At 30.9% G+C, this 15241-nt stretch overlaps 1 protein-coding gene across 2 annotated transcripts; it reads right to left on the minus strand.

Moving 5' to 3' along the window:
- Positions 1-5951: 5951 nt before the first annotated feature.
- On the minus strand, positions 5952-14098 carry LOC121203543 (probable LRR receptor-like serine/threonine-protein kinase At1g56140). 2 transcript variants are annotated; one of them, XM_041079651.1, is made up of 24 exons: positions 13900-14098; positions 11596-11785; positions 11406-11477; positions 11181-11252; positions 10946-11017; positions 10755-10826; positions 10582-10653; positions 10421-10492; positions 10240-10311; positions 10037-10111; positions 9850-9921; positions 9697-9768; positions 9514-9579; positions 9299-9361; positions 9066-9110; positions 8849-8910; positions 8357-8736; positions 7989-8184; positions 7723-7893; positions 7517-7635; positions 7197-7407; positions 6879-7110; positions 6621-6771; positions 5952-6514 (listed from the first exon to the last, which is right to left on the minus strand). In XM_041079651.1, exons 1-24 carry the CDS (start codon positions 14027-14029, stop codon positions 6095-6097), a joined length of 3159 nt encoding a protein of 1052 aa, XP_040935585.1. In that variant the 5' UTR covers positions 14030-14098; the 3' UTR covers positions 5952-6094. The 2 variants fall into 2 exon arrangements, with proteins under 2 accessions (XP_040935585.1, XP_040935586.1); XM_041079652.1 differs by lacking the exon at positions 6621-6771.
- Between the last annotated feature and the right edge of the window lie 1143 nt (positions 14099-15241).

The following is a 15241-nucleotide window of genomic DNA, read 5'->3' on the forward strand; positions in this document are numbered from 1 at the left end:
CACACTGTTGCAAGTCGTGCCATTCCATCCTCACCAACATGGGCGTAGCCAAGGGGGGCAACATGGGCGTAGCCAAGGGGGCTGGCATGGGCCCCGGCCCCCTAAAATGAAAATTTTTATTTTAGGCCTTTGAAATTTTTAAAAAATTTTAAATTAGTAAAGGTAAAATTACACTTTGGCCTCTCTTAAAATTATAAAAATTCAATTTAATCCTTTACAAATTATAAAAATATAAATTATAAAAAATTAAAATTTCATCCGGCCCCCTAAAAAAATTTTCTGGCTTCGCCCCTGCTCACCAACTTATGAACAAGGGAGTTATTAGATGGAAACACACAGTACTAACTTGCTATTAGATGGAAGGTGCAAATTTGATTATTTAATTAATGTATATGAGTTATTTTGGATTCTTTATATTGAGGAAGACTAAGACTAGAGGAATGGGAGTTATTGTCTAATAACAATTCTTATCGAAACACACAGTACCAACTTGCTATTAGATGGAAGTCAGTGATGCCAAAGTTATTGTGACATTGCTGCCAATGTGATATGTACGATAAAGGTGGGAAGTAGGGACGCAAATGTGCTAAAAGCTAATAAACAAATTGATAGATAAAATAAAATTTAAAAGATAATTCTAAAAAAAATAAAAGAAAATGTTTTTTTTTTAAATTCACGGATCTAGAAATTCATTTCGGACACTTGAACATTCTCAAATTGTTTCTTTTTAAGAACCAAAAAGATTTGAGCAAAAACAATAGATGCCAAGCAGAACAAAAGATCTTGGACGCGTAGTGGGTCTGTACTATTTCTGCATCCCTGACTAAATCCACTTAGAGCTGATAATGGGCTAGGCGGCCCGGCCCGGTCCGAAGGCTCGCCCGAAAAATAAAAGAGTTTGGGTAAAAATATAGGCCCGAAAAATGGGCTTGGGCAAAAAAATGAGGCCCGTTTAGAAAACGGGCCGGGCCTCGGGTAAGAGTTTTTTTGCTCGGGCCCGACCCGGTCCAAATTATATATTAATATTTATTTTTATTTTATTTTTAATCATTTTAAATTTTTAATATAACCTTTTTTTATTATATTGTCAATTTGTGTATTGTTTTAAGAATTGTTTTAGTATTATTTTTATTTGTCTTAATATTTGTTTTTATGTTTTTAAATATATTTGATTTATTATATTTTTAAAATTTTTTATTTAATGAAATAAGTAAAAAAAATTTAATATCGGTTGGACCGGGCCGGGCTCGGGCTTAGTAATTTTATTTCGGGCCGGGCTTAGACAAATTTTTAGGCTCATATTTCGGGCCCGAGCGGGCCTAAAATTTTATCTGGGCCTGGCCCGAACCCAACCCAGCCCGACCCATGATCACCTCTAAATCCACCCACAGTAGGATTAATTGTTAATGGTTGATCGAGTTTGATAGATTCACCCTCTGAAACATGAAGTTCTTGTCCTAGGGGGATAATATCAACCACTTGATGTCCATCCAAGGCATCCGTTATGGTTATTTCGTACCCCTTTTTCTTTTCGTATGATTTTGTTTACTATACCTATGGCTGTAGCATTAAAAATTCAAAAAAAAATTATAAAACTCTGGATTTTTTTATTGGAAAAAACTAAAATTTATTTTTAAAAAATAAAGAAAATTTATACATTCTATCAAATTGGTTTTGATTCTGAATTTTTTGATATCCAATAAGGGTTAAATTTGTTGAATTTTTAGAATCAAGACCAAAATAATATAATTTATAAATATTGAAGGTTAAATTTGTTATTATACCAATCAAAAGTGAAATAAATTGATGGAAAAAATGCTCATTAGTTTCTCAGCTTCGAAATTGATAGGGGCTAAATTGCTTACTTTTCTTTCTAAAAAGGGCTAATTTGCTCAATATCAAAATTGAAAGGGACCAAAGAGAATTTTTTTTTTTTACTTTTTTTTTCTCCAATTCCTTTCCTACTCTCCTTTCTTTTTCTTTTTCTTTTTCCCTCTCCCTCTCCCTCCCTCCCTTCTTTTCCTTTAATTGTATAATACTAAACAATTAACTAATTAGACACAGAAAATTAACGATAAATCAAGAGTAAAATACGATTTATTAGTAGAAGTATAGACCAATTGGTAAAAAGGTTTAAAAATAGAAGGTTTAAGTATGTGGGTAACATAATCACTAAAGTTGGAAAAGTTGGAGCCTATAATTGCAATTGAACCAATAAAGGATGAGGTGATGGTTTGGAAATAAACCAAAATGTTTGGTTAGTGCTCCATCGTCAACCTTAATATTATCATCTTTTTTTCTTTTCACTTCACGAATGTAATGTTTTCCTTCTATCGCCCACCACTTAGATTAAAATCTAGTAGTAGGGTTACAACTAGATACTTTCACATTAGCATTCCACGCAATGACTCGGATGCTTCTCGCCTTCTTCTTAGTCAATATAAACAATTCAAAATATCTCGTGTGTTTGAAGTTGTGAGATCTAAATTTCTATTAAAAATAAAATACAAGTGGCAAAATATATAGGAAGATCTACGGTATAACCTGCACAAGTAAAATCCGATAGAAGTTTACTTTCTCTATTTGATGTTAATTAGAATAAAGTATTTTAATCTTATTACGTTACTTCTATTTGACTTTGATTAAAATAATATTTTTAATCCTATAAATAGACGTAATCGTCTCTCCTCTTATATTATTCAAATTCTGTGTGTTCTATTTCTCTCTTTCTTTACGATTCATTGTCATTATCGACATTCAATTTTAACATTGTATATATATGTTGAAGTTATAAACGTAAGTACATTTCAGTCACGGAATAAGCATACTAACATCACATTAAATCATATCATTAAGCCCAAGTTCCATATTAAGCGGTAAAGCATACTAATTAACATTAATTTAACATATCATTACCAATTACCATATCATTAAATAATAATTACATACATCATTATTCTTTCATACATACATCATATCTCGTTTTCGTTAAATTAATTATACATATTACAAATCATCATACCAATACATCATTTTATTAAACACATATCAAAATTCGGATACAACCTCAAGGTATTTATAATTTGATCTCATATGCCAAACATGTCACATTTCAGTACTATATCATAACCGCATTCCATTTATATATGTTTAGCCCTAATAATAGAGTTCTAACTCAATGATTAGATATATGGGACTATTCATCACACTAATGAGCTCACAAGAATATAATCATCCAATACACCAAAGTACATATTGTATAGAGTTCGATGGCACCATATCATATCCTCCCAACACATCAAAACACATAAGTGCAAGGCCCGAAGGTATAAAACTCTATATCACATATCATTTATATTACTCATCATAATAACTCTACCAAATTGTCATATCATGAAAGTCATTTTCAAACCAGTAAATCATAGTAGCAAATTTCATAACATCAAGCCATTCATAAAAGTTTCTTAAGCCTAATTACTTAATAAATTCATGTAAAGAAAGAAAATTATATCAAAACAAACCAACCAAAGTCATCACGCATCTATCTTTTTTTCTTTTACCTTGTTTTTCAACATTTTCGCCTTGACTTTAGCTACATTAATCAATCCAAACCTTAATATAAAGTTAGATTCACACTCAACCAATAAATCATCTAAATTCAAACATGCTAAGCATAACCTCATCAAGTTTTAACTTCTTAGAATCCTAATGTTCAATTTTCACATATCTCGTAATTATCCCCTTTGTATTTGATTCTAATTTTAGAACTATATTGAAGGACTTCAAGCTACCCAAAAACATGCTTATTGTCAAAGTTCTTTTCTCACTCTCTAAGCTTTCTAAGTACTCAACTATTAAGCATTTTCCTATCAAAATTCAAGCTTCAAATGTATGGGTTCATACCTAGCTATCACCTAAAGTCATCAATCTCGCCAAAGGTTCAAAGAAGACTTACCATTTTTTTATGAGCAAGCCACGGCAATGAAGAACTTCCACGAATTTTTTTTTCTTTCCTTCTCTTACTATGTTGAACCGAATGATGAAGAAGGAATGAGTAGCTTCCTTCTAATATACTATATATTTTATAATTATTTAACTTAATTAATTATATAATCTAGCTAATGGTTAACAAGTAATTTTAAAAATATTAGTCGCTATCCACAGTTCTTGTAACACCTCATACCCGGCCCAATCGTTAGATCCGAGTACAAAGTGCTATATTTCATATCCGAAATTTATCAAATACATTCTTTAATATATGTTCTGCCATTCATGTTCAATATAGTTATTACCAAAACACTATCTAATTGGCCTCGTCACCTACATGAATTTAATTCAATTATGTAGCTTTAATTTAATATACAAATTATTTCACAAAGTAGCTTTAACATGTTGAATATTTGCTTAGTTTTAAAATAATATTCTATTCACACTTAAACACAATTTCAACCATGATCCTGAGGCTCCGTCTCTAGGTCTCCCTGTTGCATGCATATTAAAAATTTAGAAGTTTGGGATAAAAATATAAAATATTATAATTTGGTATTCGGTTTATTCAAATTATTCGAGTTATTCGAATTCAAAAATTGAACTCGATTCGAACTCGAAATTTGAAAAAAAATTGAATTAACTCGAATAATTTAAATAGCTCAAATAACTTAATTCATTTAATTCGAAATTTGAAATTTTTTTCGATTTTTTTAATCGAATCAAATTTTAATCACCCTAATCAAATTAACACAATCAACGGGATTTTCGAAATGAAGTTTGATGATGAGAGAATCTGTTTTTCGCTTCATACTTTTCACTGAATGAATTACATCATTAGCTATTAGCACTGTGTCCAAAATTTGACGTCCAGCTATGCAGGCGGTTTTTGTGTCGCTAATGATACTTCCCATAACTAGTTTCAGCCTTCTCACAAGGAGTTCAGCCAGAATTTTATACAACGAACTAACCAAGCTAATGGGTCCGTAATCTTTGAGGTAATCAATACGAGAAATGAAGAAATAAGGCCAGGTTCAAATTTTCCTTTAGTGAAGAAATCACTTGCAAACTTCCAAAGGTCGTCTTTAAGTAGATCCCACGTTGCCTTGAAGAACCCCAAGTTGAATCCGTCTGGTCCGGGGGCCTTGAAGCTATCACAACACCAAACTGTTTCTTTTAGCTCATCTAAAGTAAAGGGATTATCTAGTAGATAAATAAAATATATATTTTAATACTAAGATAAACTCATCATAAATTTTAATTCAATATTGAATTTTGCGTTTATATATGATTGATTGAATTTTACTAGTAAATTTTTATTTTGAATTTCCTTTTGAGATTCAATTTTAAATAATTTGAAAACAAGACTGAATTAAAATAATTATTTTAATTATTTTATTTTAACATTTAAAAATAATAAATTCGTTAACGAAATGTTTACTTTACACAAACTAAATTTAGTTTTTTTTTTGTTTTTTTTTTAAATTTTCAAGTTTTTTTTACTAAACAAAAAATTATTTATTTTATTAATGTTTTATAAATTGATTTATTCTTAATTATTAACATAAAATATTTGAAATACTTTTTTGGTGTTGAATCAATATTGAATGGTAAATTTTAATTAAAAAATAAAATTAGTGGCAAAATTGAAAGTTAGATGTAAACAATATTTTAAAATGAAATCAATGATAAAATTGTGCAGATTGATTTTCGATTGTAATTAAAAAATAAAATTCATAAGAATTGTTAAAAATTATAAAAGATTTCATAATCGGTTAAACAAATTGAATAATTGATTTTATTATCTTCTTCTCTTTTTTTTCATTCACAATTGTTTGTTCTAATATTTTATTATATATCACTAATCAGATCGCTGATTTTTAGTTCAGCCAAATTGATTCGGTCAAATTCTAAAATTTTAAATATAAGGATAAATTTATAAAACAAAATGACAAATATCAATCAAAACAAAGCTTGGTGGCAAATTTCATTATTCACTTATGGTGACAATTTGCCCAATAACCTCTTTTTCTTTTTTCATTATTCCATGTTTTTTTAAGACAATCTGATATGCCATTATAGCATGCATGCATGGAACAAACAACTCTCACCTTCCTTCTCCAATGCTCTCCCTGAATCCAGAAACATTTACTGGGGAGAGCATTGGTTGATCATTTAGCCCTGAAAGAGTATTGTTCTTACTCTTGATTCCATTGCTACTATGATCGGATGCATTGGACTTTTGAGATTCTTCATCCATGAAGGTGTCTGTTTTATCCTCATAATCCCCTGTTACATCCTTAAAATCGCAGTCAGTTAAATAACTTGGTTTTGTTGTAACGTTGCCCACTTCAGTATCTCCTACAAGCATAGCAATAACACGAGACATGGACGGTCGCAATGACGGTGATGCCTGAGTGCATAAAAATGCTACCCCTATCACTCGAAGAGCTTCGTTTTCGTCGAACTCCGCTAACGTAGGATCAAGGAGGCTCAAGAGTTGGTTATTTTCGTGCAGGGTCCATGCCTAGAGACATTTGTAGGAACAAATTAATAATGATTAAGTCCTTTAAATTTTAATAGGTGCTTGAATAAATAGTATTGCAAAAGGGAAAGTTATCCTTTTGGATTACCCAATTAAGAAGATAAACTCTACCATCTTCTAATCTATTGTCAGAGTTTGGTCTACCAGTTATAATCTCCAAAGCAACAACACCAAAGCTAAAAACATCTACTTTCTCTGTAAGATGACCGCGCATTGCATACTCTGGTGCCAGATAGCCACTTCAAGATAATTACATTGCACTGGTGATTAATTTCTCCTAATAAAACTACTAAATCTAGCAATTTGGGAACAGAAATTACATGCTACTGAGGTTGAAAGGTCTTACACTGTTCCAGCAGCGCGACTGGTGATATGTGTTTTCTTGTCATCATAAAGCTTTGCCAATCCAAAATCAGATATTTTGGGGCACAGCTCTGCATCAAGCAAAATATTGCTTGCCTTGACATCCCTATGAACAATCTTTGGCCTAGACTCCTCGTGAAGATAAGCTAGGCCTTTTGCAGTTAAAAGGCAAATATTGAAGCGAGTTGGCCAATCAAGATGCAAGTCCTTTTGTCCTGCATTAGTAGTACAATGAATCTCGTACAGCTATTCAAAAAAAAAAATGGAAAGCACAAAATTTTATGTTTGACTTTTCTTGTACCCCAAAGTGCATGATCAAGGCTTTTGTTCACAAGATACTCGTAAACAAGGAGGCGCCTATTTCCTCCGATGCAGCACCCGTATAGTTTGACAAGATTACGATGTTGTACTGCTGATATGGTAGCTATCTCAGTAACAAACTGATCTTTCCCCTGGTTTGATGCTACTGAAAGTTGTTTTACAGCTACAACTTTCCCATCTGAAAGTGTACCCTAAAGCATACTAGGATTTAGTAACACTGTAATAAATCATCCTCTCTTGGTAATTTAATCATTACATGACAAGCATGTCAACATGCTAAAAATTATAAACACTGTTTACCTTGTACACAGGTCCGAACCCCCCTTCTCCTAACTTGTTTGAAGGATTAAAGTCTTCGGTGGCAGCTTTTAACTCGGAATAACTAAACGTGTTTGGTCTAGGGCTGATTCCAAGAAGCACTACAGAGTAAAGTAAAGCAATTAGCAACATGTGACTCAGAATAACCATAGAATATACAATATTTTATAATAAACCAGTGCTCTTACCCTCATCATCATCATCATCATCTTCTTCTTTTTCTCTCTTCATATAAAGAATTGAGAATATAAGTATCAAAGCCAATGCTACTACAGGAATTGTAACACCAGCAATCAATGCTGTGTGCTTCTTTTTTTTAGGATTGTCCGGTGGTAACCCACTGACACTTGGTTTGAAATCTCAAGAACAAAATAGATGTATTAGAAATAGAGAACCAAAGATAGACACGTGAAACATTTATAACATGAGGATTCATAAGTTTAAGATGTCTTACTTGGAGCAACACTAATAGCTGAAATGGCTGGACCGTAAGTACCGGTTGTTGGTATGCCAGTAGTCCCTTTACCAGCCCAAAACAGGTGAATTTCAAGATGGTTCCCAGTTACATTAGTGGTGAAATTCCTAATTATTGCTTTATTAACACCCCCAGCCTCCTTTGATATATCAAAATCCCTTAGTTGTCGGGTTCCCTGATGAAGCATTGATAAGATATTGTAGCACTAGGTATTTTTTAAGTGTAAAACTATGGGAACATGATTGTGATCATAAAAACGCTGCGGATAGAGGAAATGGAATGAATATATATCTATAGATATATGCAGCTTAGAATGGTATGAATTTCTACATTAAATGACATATTACCTGAATATAAACGTCAAAAACACGCCTTCCTAGACTCTTCCAAGACTGTGAGGCAAGCTCCGGGAAACCAGTCTCTGCAAAGAACAATCTTACAGTATAAGACCCGTTCTCAAGGCCTAGGCCATAGTATCTGAGTGATCCGGGGGATAGCCTTGAAGTCTCATAGAGCTTCGGAGTGTTGGTACCACTCACTGTTCCTGCGAAGTTTTGCACATACTGTTGAATTGGCCTTTCTGCAAACAAGCCTGCATTGCTAACCGCCCATTTTCGTATACTGGATATATTAAATGTTGCTGGGCCAAGTGTACTATTATCAACATCGAATGATATCCCATCAGCTATCATCGCTGGTCCACCACACTTGATAGAAAAATTTGCATCTGCCAATGCCGACGTTGAAATATGTTAGCAGAGCATTAAGCTTTGGTCTTGATTCAATCTTATAATTATGACTTCGACAATAGGTACTGGTTCAAAAGTTTAAGCTAGTACATCGTGGAGCATTTCTAAAGCATGGGAAGCTTCTTTGGAGGCATTCTAATCCTGGTAAAAGCCTGAGGAATTTCAAAACAATTTCTTAATTAGAACTTGAAAAGAATGCATCGCATAGCAGAGATAAAGCAAGCCAGCCTTTATTTTCATAAAGGTGAAAGAATTCTTCCAATGAAGTTTAGAAGGGAAAATCGAGTGCTACGAGACGATAACTCACCTATTGATTGAACTGTTAAATGTAAAGTTGTTGGCCACAAGGTTCCTACATAAAATTCCATGAAACAATATCTCGTTGGTATTGATTTCTAATTGATTCCTATTTTGCAATGCGATATGAACAATAAGAAAACAAGGTCCATTTGAGCACTAAAAAGGTCACAAGCTACAAAGTGGTGTTAAAATTAGAGAGCAAAGTTAAGTTAGTAAAGTATCCTGGATTAAGATACATACAGCTGTAAGCGTGAGTTTACCCAAGAAGGCAAGTTTCCTGATAGAAAATTGTATGATAAATCTCTGCATAGAAAGTATATTAGTCAGAAACCTGACAGACTGTGATTTCTTTTTGATGGTTCACCAAACGGAAGAAGCTAATAATGGTTAACGTTCAGATGGTGGACATCTAAAACTAACATCATATGGAATAAGTTGATGAGGTAGTGACTTACATGGTCGTAAGAGTTTCACTCTTTTGGCTGGGAATAGAACCTGACAGACCATTATTTCCAAGAAACCTAACCATTTCAATAGCATGAAAGAGACGAAAAATGTTAAGTGAAAACCATGAGTCTTATGCTATATTTTCAATTCTTGATGGGATGGTTTTCTTTTTCTTCTTTTTTGTTGCTTACAAGTATTCAAGAGATTTCATAGTGAACAAAACACTTGGAATTCGGCCTGTTAAGTTGTTGAAACTCAAATCCCTGGAACAGAAAGAAATTTGAAACATGAAGCAAGCAAATACCGTGGATTTTTGAAGCAGATAACTTTTAAATGGAACTTACAGCTTTTGCAAATATTGTATTTCCGTGATATAAGATGGCAAATTACCAGTGAGCAACACATTTCTTAGAACCCTATAAGAAAATGAAAAAATATATTAATTCCTCAAATTTAGATAAAAACATTTCATCTTTTTCCCAAGAAAAGAAAACATAAGAATGCAAGAAGTAAAGAGTGTGGTTAACTCACAAGTCGGTCAAGTTCTTTAAATTTCTTATGAAATCAAGAGAAGAAGAACTCCCGTTATATATATCGCCAATTCGCCTACATGATGTACGATTATAAAAAACATGTCTATATGCGTAGATATATCACGCATGAATATGCAAACAAAGGGAGAGAGTCATTCGGTGGTAGGATTACTATCAGAAAAGCAAAATATCTCTACTTACAAAGAAGTCAATGAGGTTAGATTTCCTAAACTGGATGGTATTGGACCTTCAAAAGAGTTCCCTTGAAATCTCCTATATAAACATAAGGCTAGTCATATTGATGAAAAATTTAAGCAAAGTCTTGATGTCTGATTCAAGGAGAACTTAAATGAAGATTAACCAAGATGTTTTGATGAATTACAATGCTGTAAGCTTTGTCAAGTTACCAAAAAAGTCTGGTATTTTGCCTGTGAAAGCATTATCAGACGCCCACCTGAAATTCAACACAGCTTATCACTCAGTCCATGAGGGAGAAAGGGCAATTGGCAAGACCATGAGGGAGAAAAGGCAAGTCTTTCTTACACAGTTCGCAGTTCTTTAAGTTTAGCAAATGTTGAGGGGATCTCACCACTTAATGCACAACTGTTAATGTATCTGCCAAATTCATAAACCAATTGTTATAATAATTTCAAGGGTAACTTGTAAAGACAATCATGTACATCCCCTACGAAGAACTAAAGAAAGTTAGAACTTACAATTCTCCAAGCTCAGCTAAATTACCAAGTTCTGGAGGCAATTTTCCAAAGATATCATTATTACCCAACGACCTGCATGATATTGATCCAAATAAAAAATTTCTTTTAACAAGTGTTTGCTTAAAAATGGATTGTTTTATCCTTTGTAATGTTGATAAAAAGATTTTAGTGAGAGTTTCTTCAATTCTTACAGCAGGTATAGCTTCTTGAGATTTCCAAACTCCTTTGGAATAGTTCCAGAGAGATTATTATGAGCAAGTGAACTACACAAAGTAAAATAATTAAATAAATAATTCAAAGAAATAGGAATAGAATGATTTATTATTCTAGCATGTAGTCTGTCATCTAAAAAACAAAGTGGATTGGAAGGTGTTGAACCATAAAACAATTGAAATGCTTTTTATCATATCATAGTTAAGTACTCACAGTAAACCCAATCTAGACATATTTCCAATGAATGCTGGCAAAGGACCAGAGAAGAAGTTCCTATCCAGCTTCCTGTATCACCCAACAATACAAATGAGTTGCTGTCAAACTAAAAGACACATTGTAACCATTTGTATTCATTTGGTAAATTTTCAAAATGAATGTTAGCTTATGAAGATGTAATGTAAGGAGAAAATAGAGAGGAAAAAGTAAGATTATTCTTACAAGAAATCCAGATAAGGCAAATCCAAAAGTTCCTTTGGTAATGCTCCTCGCTTATCTAGTCCAAATACCCTTCTGAGAAAAAAAATTAAAATATTAGACTACCAATAAGAGTACCCATTTCAACTTTTTCAATTGTTATACTATAATGGCTTAAAGATATTGCAGAAGTGTGTGAGAGCAAGAAGCATACAGCCGAGTAATGTGGCAAACTGTGTTATCGTTGAAAGAACAATCACATGTGATAGCTGGGTTATTAGAAGGATCCTCAAATTCCGAAAGACTTTGGGTAAGAGCAGTTCCACTGCATGGGTCTCCAGTGGTGTTCCATGATGCTACTGCTTGTGCATTCCATTGTTGGAAGATCGAGTTCAATGCCTTTACTGTACCCAATTCATTAATCAATTAATTGAAGAGAAAAAGAAAAAGGTAAAAATAAAATAATCATCATGTTAGGTGATTATCATTTCATCACATCTGTAATTAGGAAAACTTTTTACTTTAAATTAATAATAATTTCATATTTTGGATTGAGGCTTAGCTCAATTGGTATCACATTATTATTAATGTAAGAATATGTGAGTTCGAGTAAACTTAGGTGCATAATCTTCTTAGTTATGGATTCAGGAGTTTATTTACTGGATGTATTTAATAAAAAAAACCATGACATTCAAACTAAATTAAAGTAAAATACTATTCAAAGATAAAAAATATTGAGAGATTAATATTAACTATATGTATTTTTATAAGAATATTACTATGTATCAAGTCGGTAAAAATACCACAAAATTCTTTATATTATATCATGAATTGTATTTTAGTTTTTTTATTGAAAAAATGGGTAAATTAACTCTCGTAAAGTTTGGCGTTTATACATAAGGTATAATAATAAATTTATCCCTTAACTTTAACACAATTATTCAATTTGACCCTTTCTCTTTCATTGGAAGTAAATTAAAAATTTTGAAACTAATAATACTAAAGGTCAAAAAGACTTAGTAACAAATTAAAAAGTTCAATTAAAACCTTTTAAATTTTAAAAAATCATAAAATTTATAAACAAAATTTATAACAAAAATTTATAAAAATTTTAAATTTATAAATTTATAAATAATTTTATGCCCATAATTATCTGTCGTTTGTAATATTATTTTCAAGGGATAAAATACGGTGACGTTTCACTTTGTTTCCTTTTATCTTCATAATGATCATAATTCAATTTTCATAATTATATTAATATTACTGAATTAATATATTGAACTTTAAAAAATAATTATTATTTAATATTTTCTTTTAAACCCCACCTAGTGCGAGGAAACTAGTGAATAACAGCTGCAGTAGTACTTCGAAAATTAACCCAAATAACTTATGTAAGCTAGCTTAGCTGCATATAATATATAATTATTAAATTACGGGTAAATTTTCGTTTTAATCATTCAACTAAAAAGAGTTATAATTTGATCATTAATATTTATGAAATCATTTTTTTTATCACCCATTTTTTTAATAAAATTATCATCCGACCGTTAGTGATACTTTTTTAATTAATATAATAATAATTTTAGTCATTAACTTTTATATTTTCTATCAACTTCACCTTCATTCTATATGAAACTTATAAAAAAAACTCAAATTTATTTAAAAATTAAAAATTCTATACTAAAACTCTAGAAAAATAAAAACAGAATAAATTTAAAAAAAAAGTTAAATAATTGCATGTTTCCTCAATGTTTCTCAAAGTCAAATTAATAATATTTTCGAACTTCATATCCTTTAAGAAAATCTAGAATTGATATTACATAGTCTCGTGAAATTGACTTTAATACTTTTTTTAGCCAAAAATATAAAATATATCATAATTTTTTTAAGCTCAATTTAATTTTTCAATTCATTTAAATTATTTTTCAAAACCCTAATTTTAAAAACAATTTATATTCTGAATTTTTTTTTTCTTTTCTTATGACACATGAACTACGTCAAGAAACATGAAAGTTAAAAAAAATAAAAAATCAATATTTTTACTTTTTTGAGTTTTTTTAGAGAATGCATAAAAGGTAAAAAAATAGAAAATCAATATTTTTATTTTTTTATGTTTTTTAGAGAATAGATATTCGATATTTCTATATAGATAACACAAAGAGAAACTTTGGAGAGTTTAAAAGCAATTCTCCCTTATGTTCTCTCCCTCTATCTGGTTTTAAAATTATTTCCTACTTTTATTTAAATTCTATTTTTAGAATTTTGTAACTTTTAAAAAGAGAATTTCAAATTTTTATTATTGTATATATAATTCAAGTCAAATTAAACAAAAAAATATAAAAATTAAGTACTAAAATTGTAATTTTACTTAATAGTAGGGTGACAAAAAATAATTTCAAAAATGTTGATAGTTAAATTATAATTTTTTTAATTAAGTGACTAAAATAAAAATTTATTCATAATTTAGTGATTAATGGTGTAGTTTACTATAATATATAAGAGAGAGAGAGAAGAAAACCTTCGGAAGGATCGGTGGTGGCGTTAGTCTGGGCAGTAATGGATTGACTGCATGAAAACAAAACCACCACCAGCAAGAAGAAGAAGTAATAGAGCAAGCTTTTCCAAGAAGATGTTACTCGTGGCTTCATCCTCAACCTTAAGATTATCTTCCTTATTTTTCTTTTTCCCTTTCACAAATGGTTCTCATCATCAGTTATCCCCACTTATATTAACAACTAGTTTATTTTAACTTTTCTTTTTCATTCTTTTTTATTTTTTCCTTGACTTTTAGCTCAATTTGGGCCCGCTATAAATTTTCTTTATTATTTTAAGCTCATCACTCACCGACGAAAATGGCAGCAACTTTCCGTGCATGAGCAAGTTGACGGGATTCTTCCTGTCCAATATTATTTTATTATTGGGCAATGACTTGGATGCTATCGTCTTCGTCTTCGTTATCGTCAACGCCAACCTCAATAATTTTTATAGATAGTTTTTAATTATTAAAAAATCTTATTTTTTATATTTATAATAAAAAATTTGTAATTATAATTACTTTATTTTTATTATTTCCGTTCAAAATTTCACCTAATATTTAAATTTTCAAGTTTAAACCTAATAAAATTCAAACTTCAACTGTACCCTAAACAGGTTCCAACATTTTTTTTTTCATTTTCTTTGTTTGTTGGTCATACTTATTTCAATTTGCAGAGGGAACTGAGTTGAAAATTAGAGAAGAGGAAAATCATAGTGGGTAAGTTGAATAGTTGATATAGTATAAGACTCGTTTGGATACCATTTCACCCCTAGTTAGATGGAATCAACAGTGTCTATACCTTTAATTTAAACGGTGAAGTAACTCTTTTTTTACACCTGTGATGAACCGTGGTGGGGTAATTGAATTGCACCACACCCCTTAATTTTGCCTAGTGCTTTTTGCTCCAATGAGAGTAAATATAATTAGGTAGAGAATTGTTTTACAAAAATAACCTTTTTTGAGTTATTTTTTTAAATAAAATAAATTTTATTATTATTCTTAATGGTCATTTTTTATTTTCATATTATCTTTACAATTGCGTTTAAATTCAAATATATATTTCACCATTATTCCTAATCTCTTTACTATAATATTTAATCTCATTATTATCATAACTAATTTTATCGCTATTTCTAATCTCTCCATGCTAAACCTAAATTAAGTAATCACCAAAGCTGAAAGATTGATGTAAAGCACCCACTGACATGTGAGATTGTGATGATGGATATGCCAAGGATAGAGCTAATAATTAAATGGTGTTTCAACAAACAACATGATGAAGACAAACCCATTTGGGGAAAAAAAAAAGGTTTTAGATTAGAAT

Source organism: Gossypium hirsutum, chromosome A10 (genome assembly GCF_007990345.1).
Source record: "Gossypium hirsutum isolate 1008001.06 chromosome A10, Gossypium_hirsutum_v2.1, whole genome shotgun sequence".
Lineage (NCBI taxonomy): Eukaryota > Viridiplantae > Streptophyta > Magnoliopsida > Malvales > Malvaceae > Gossypium > Gossypium hirsutum.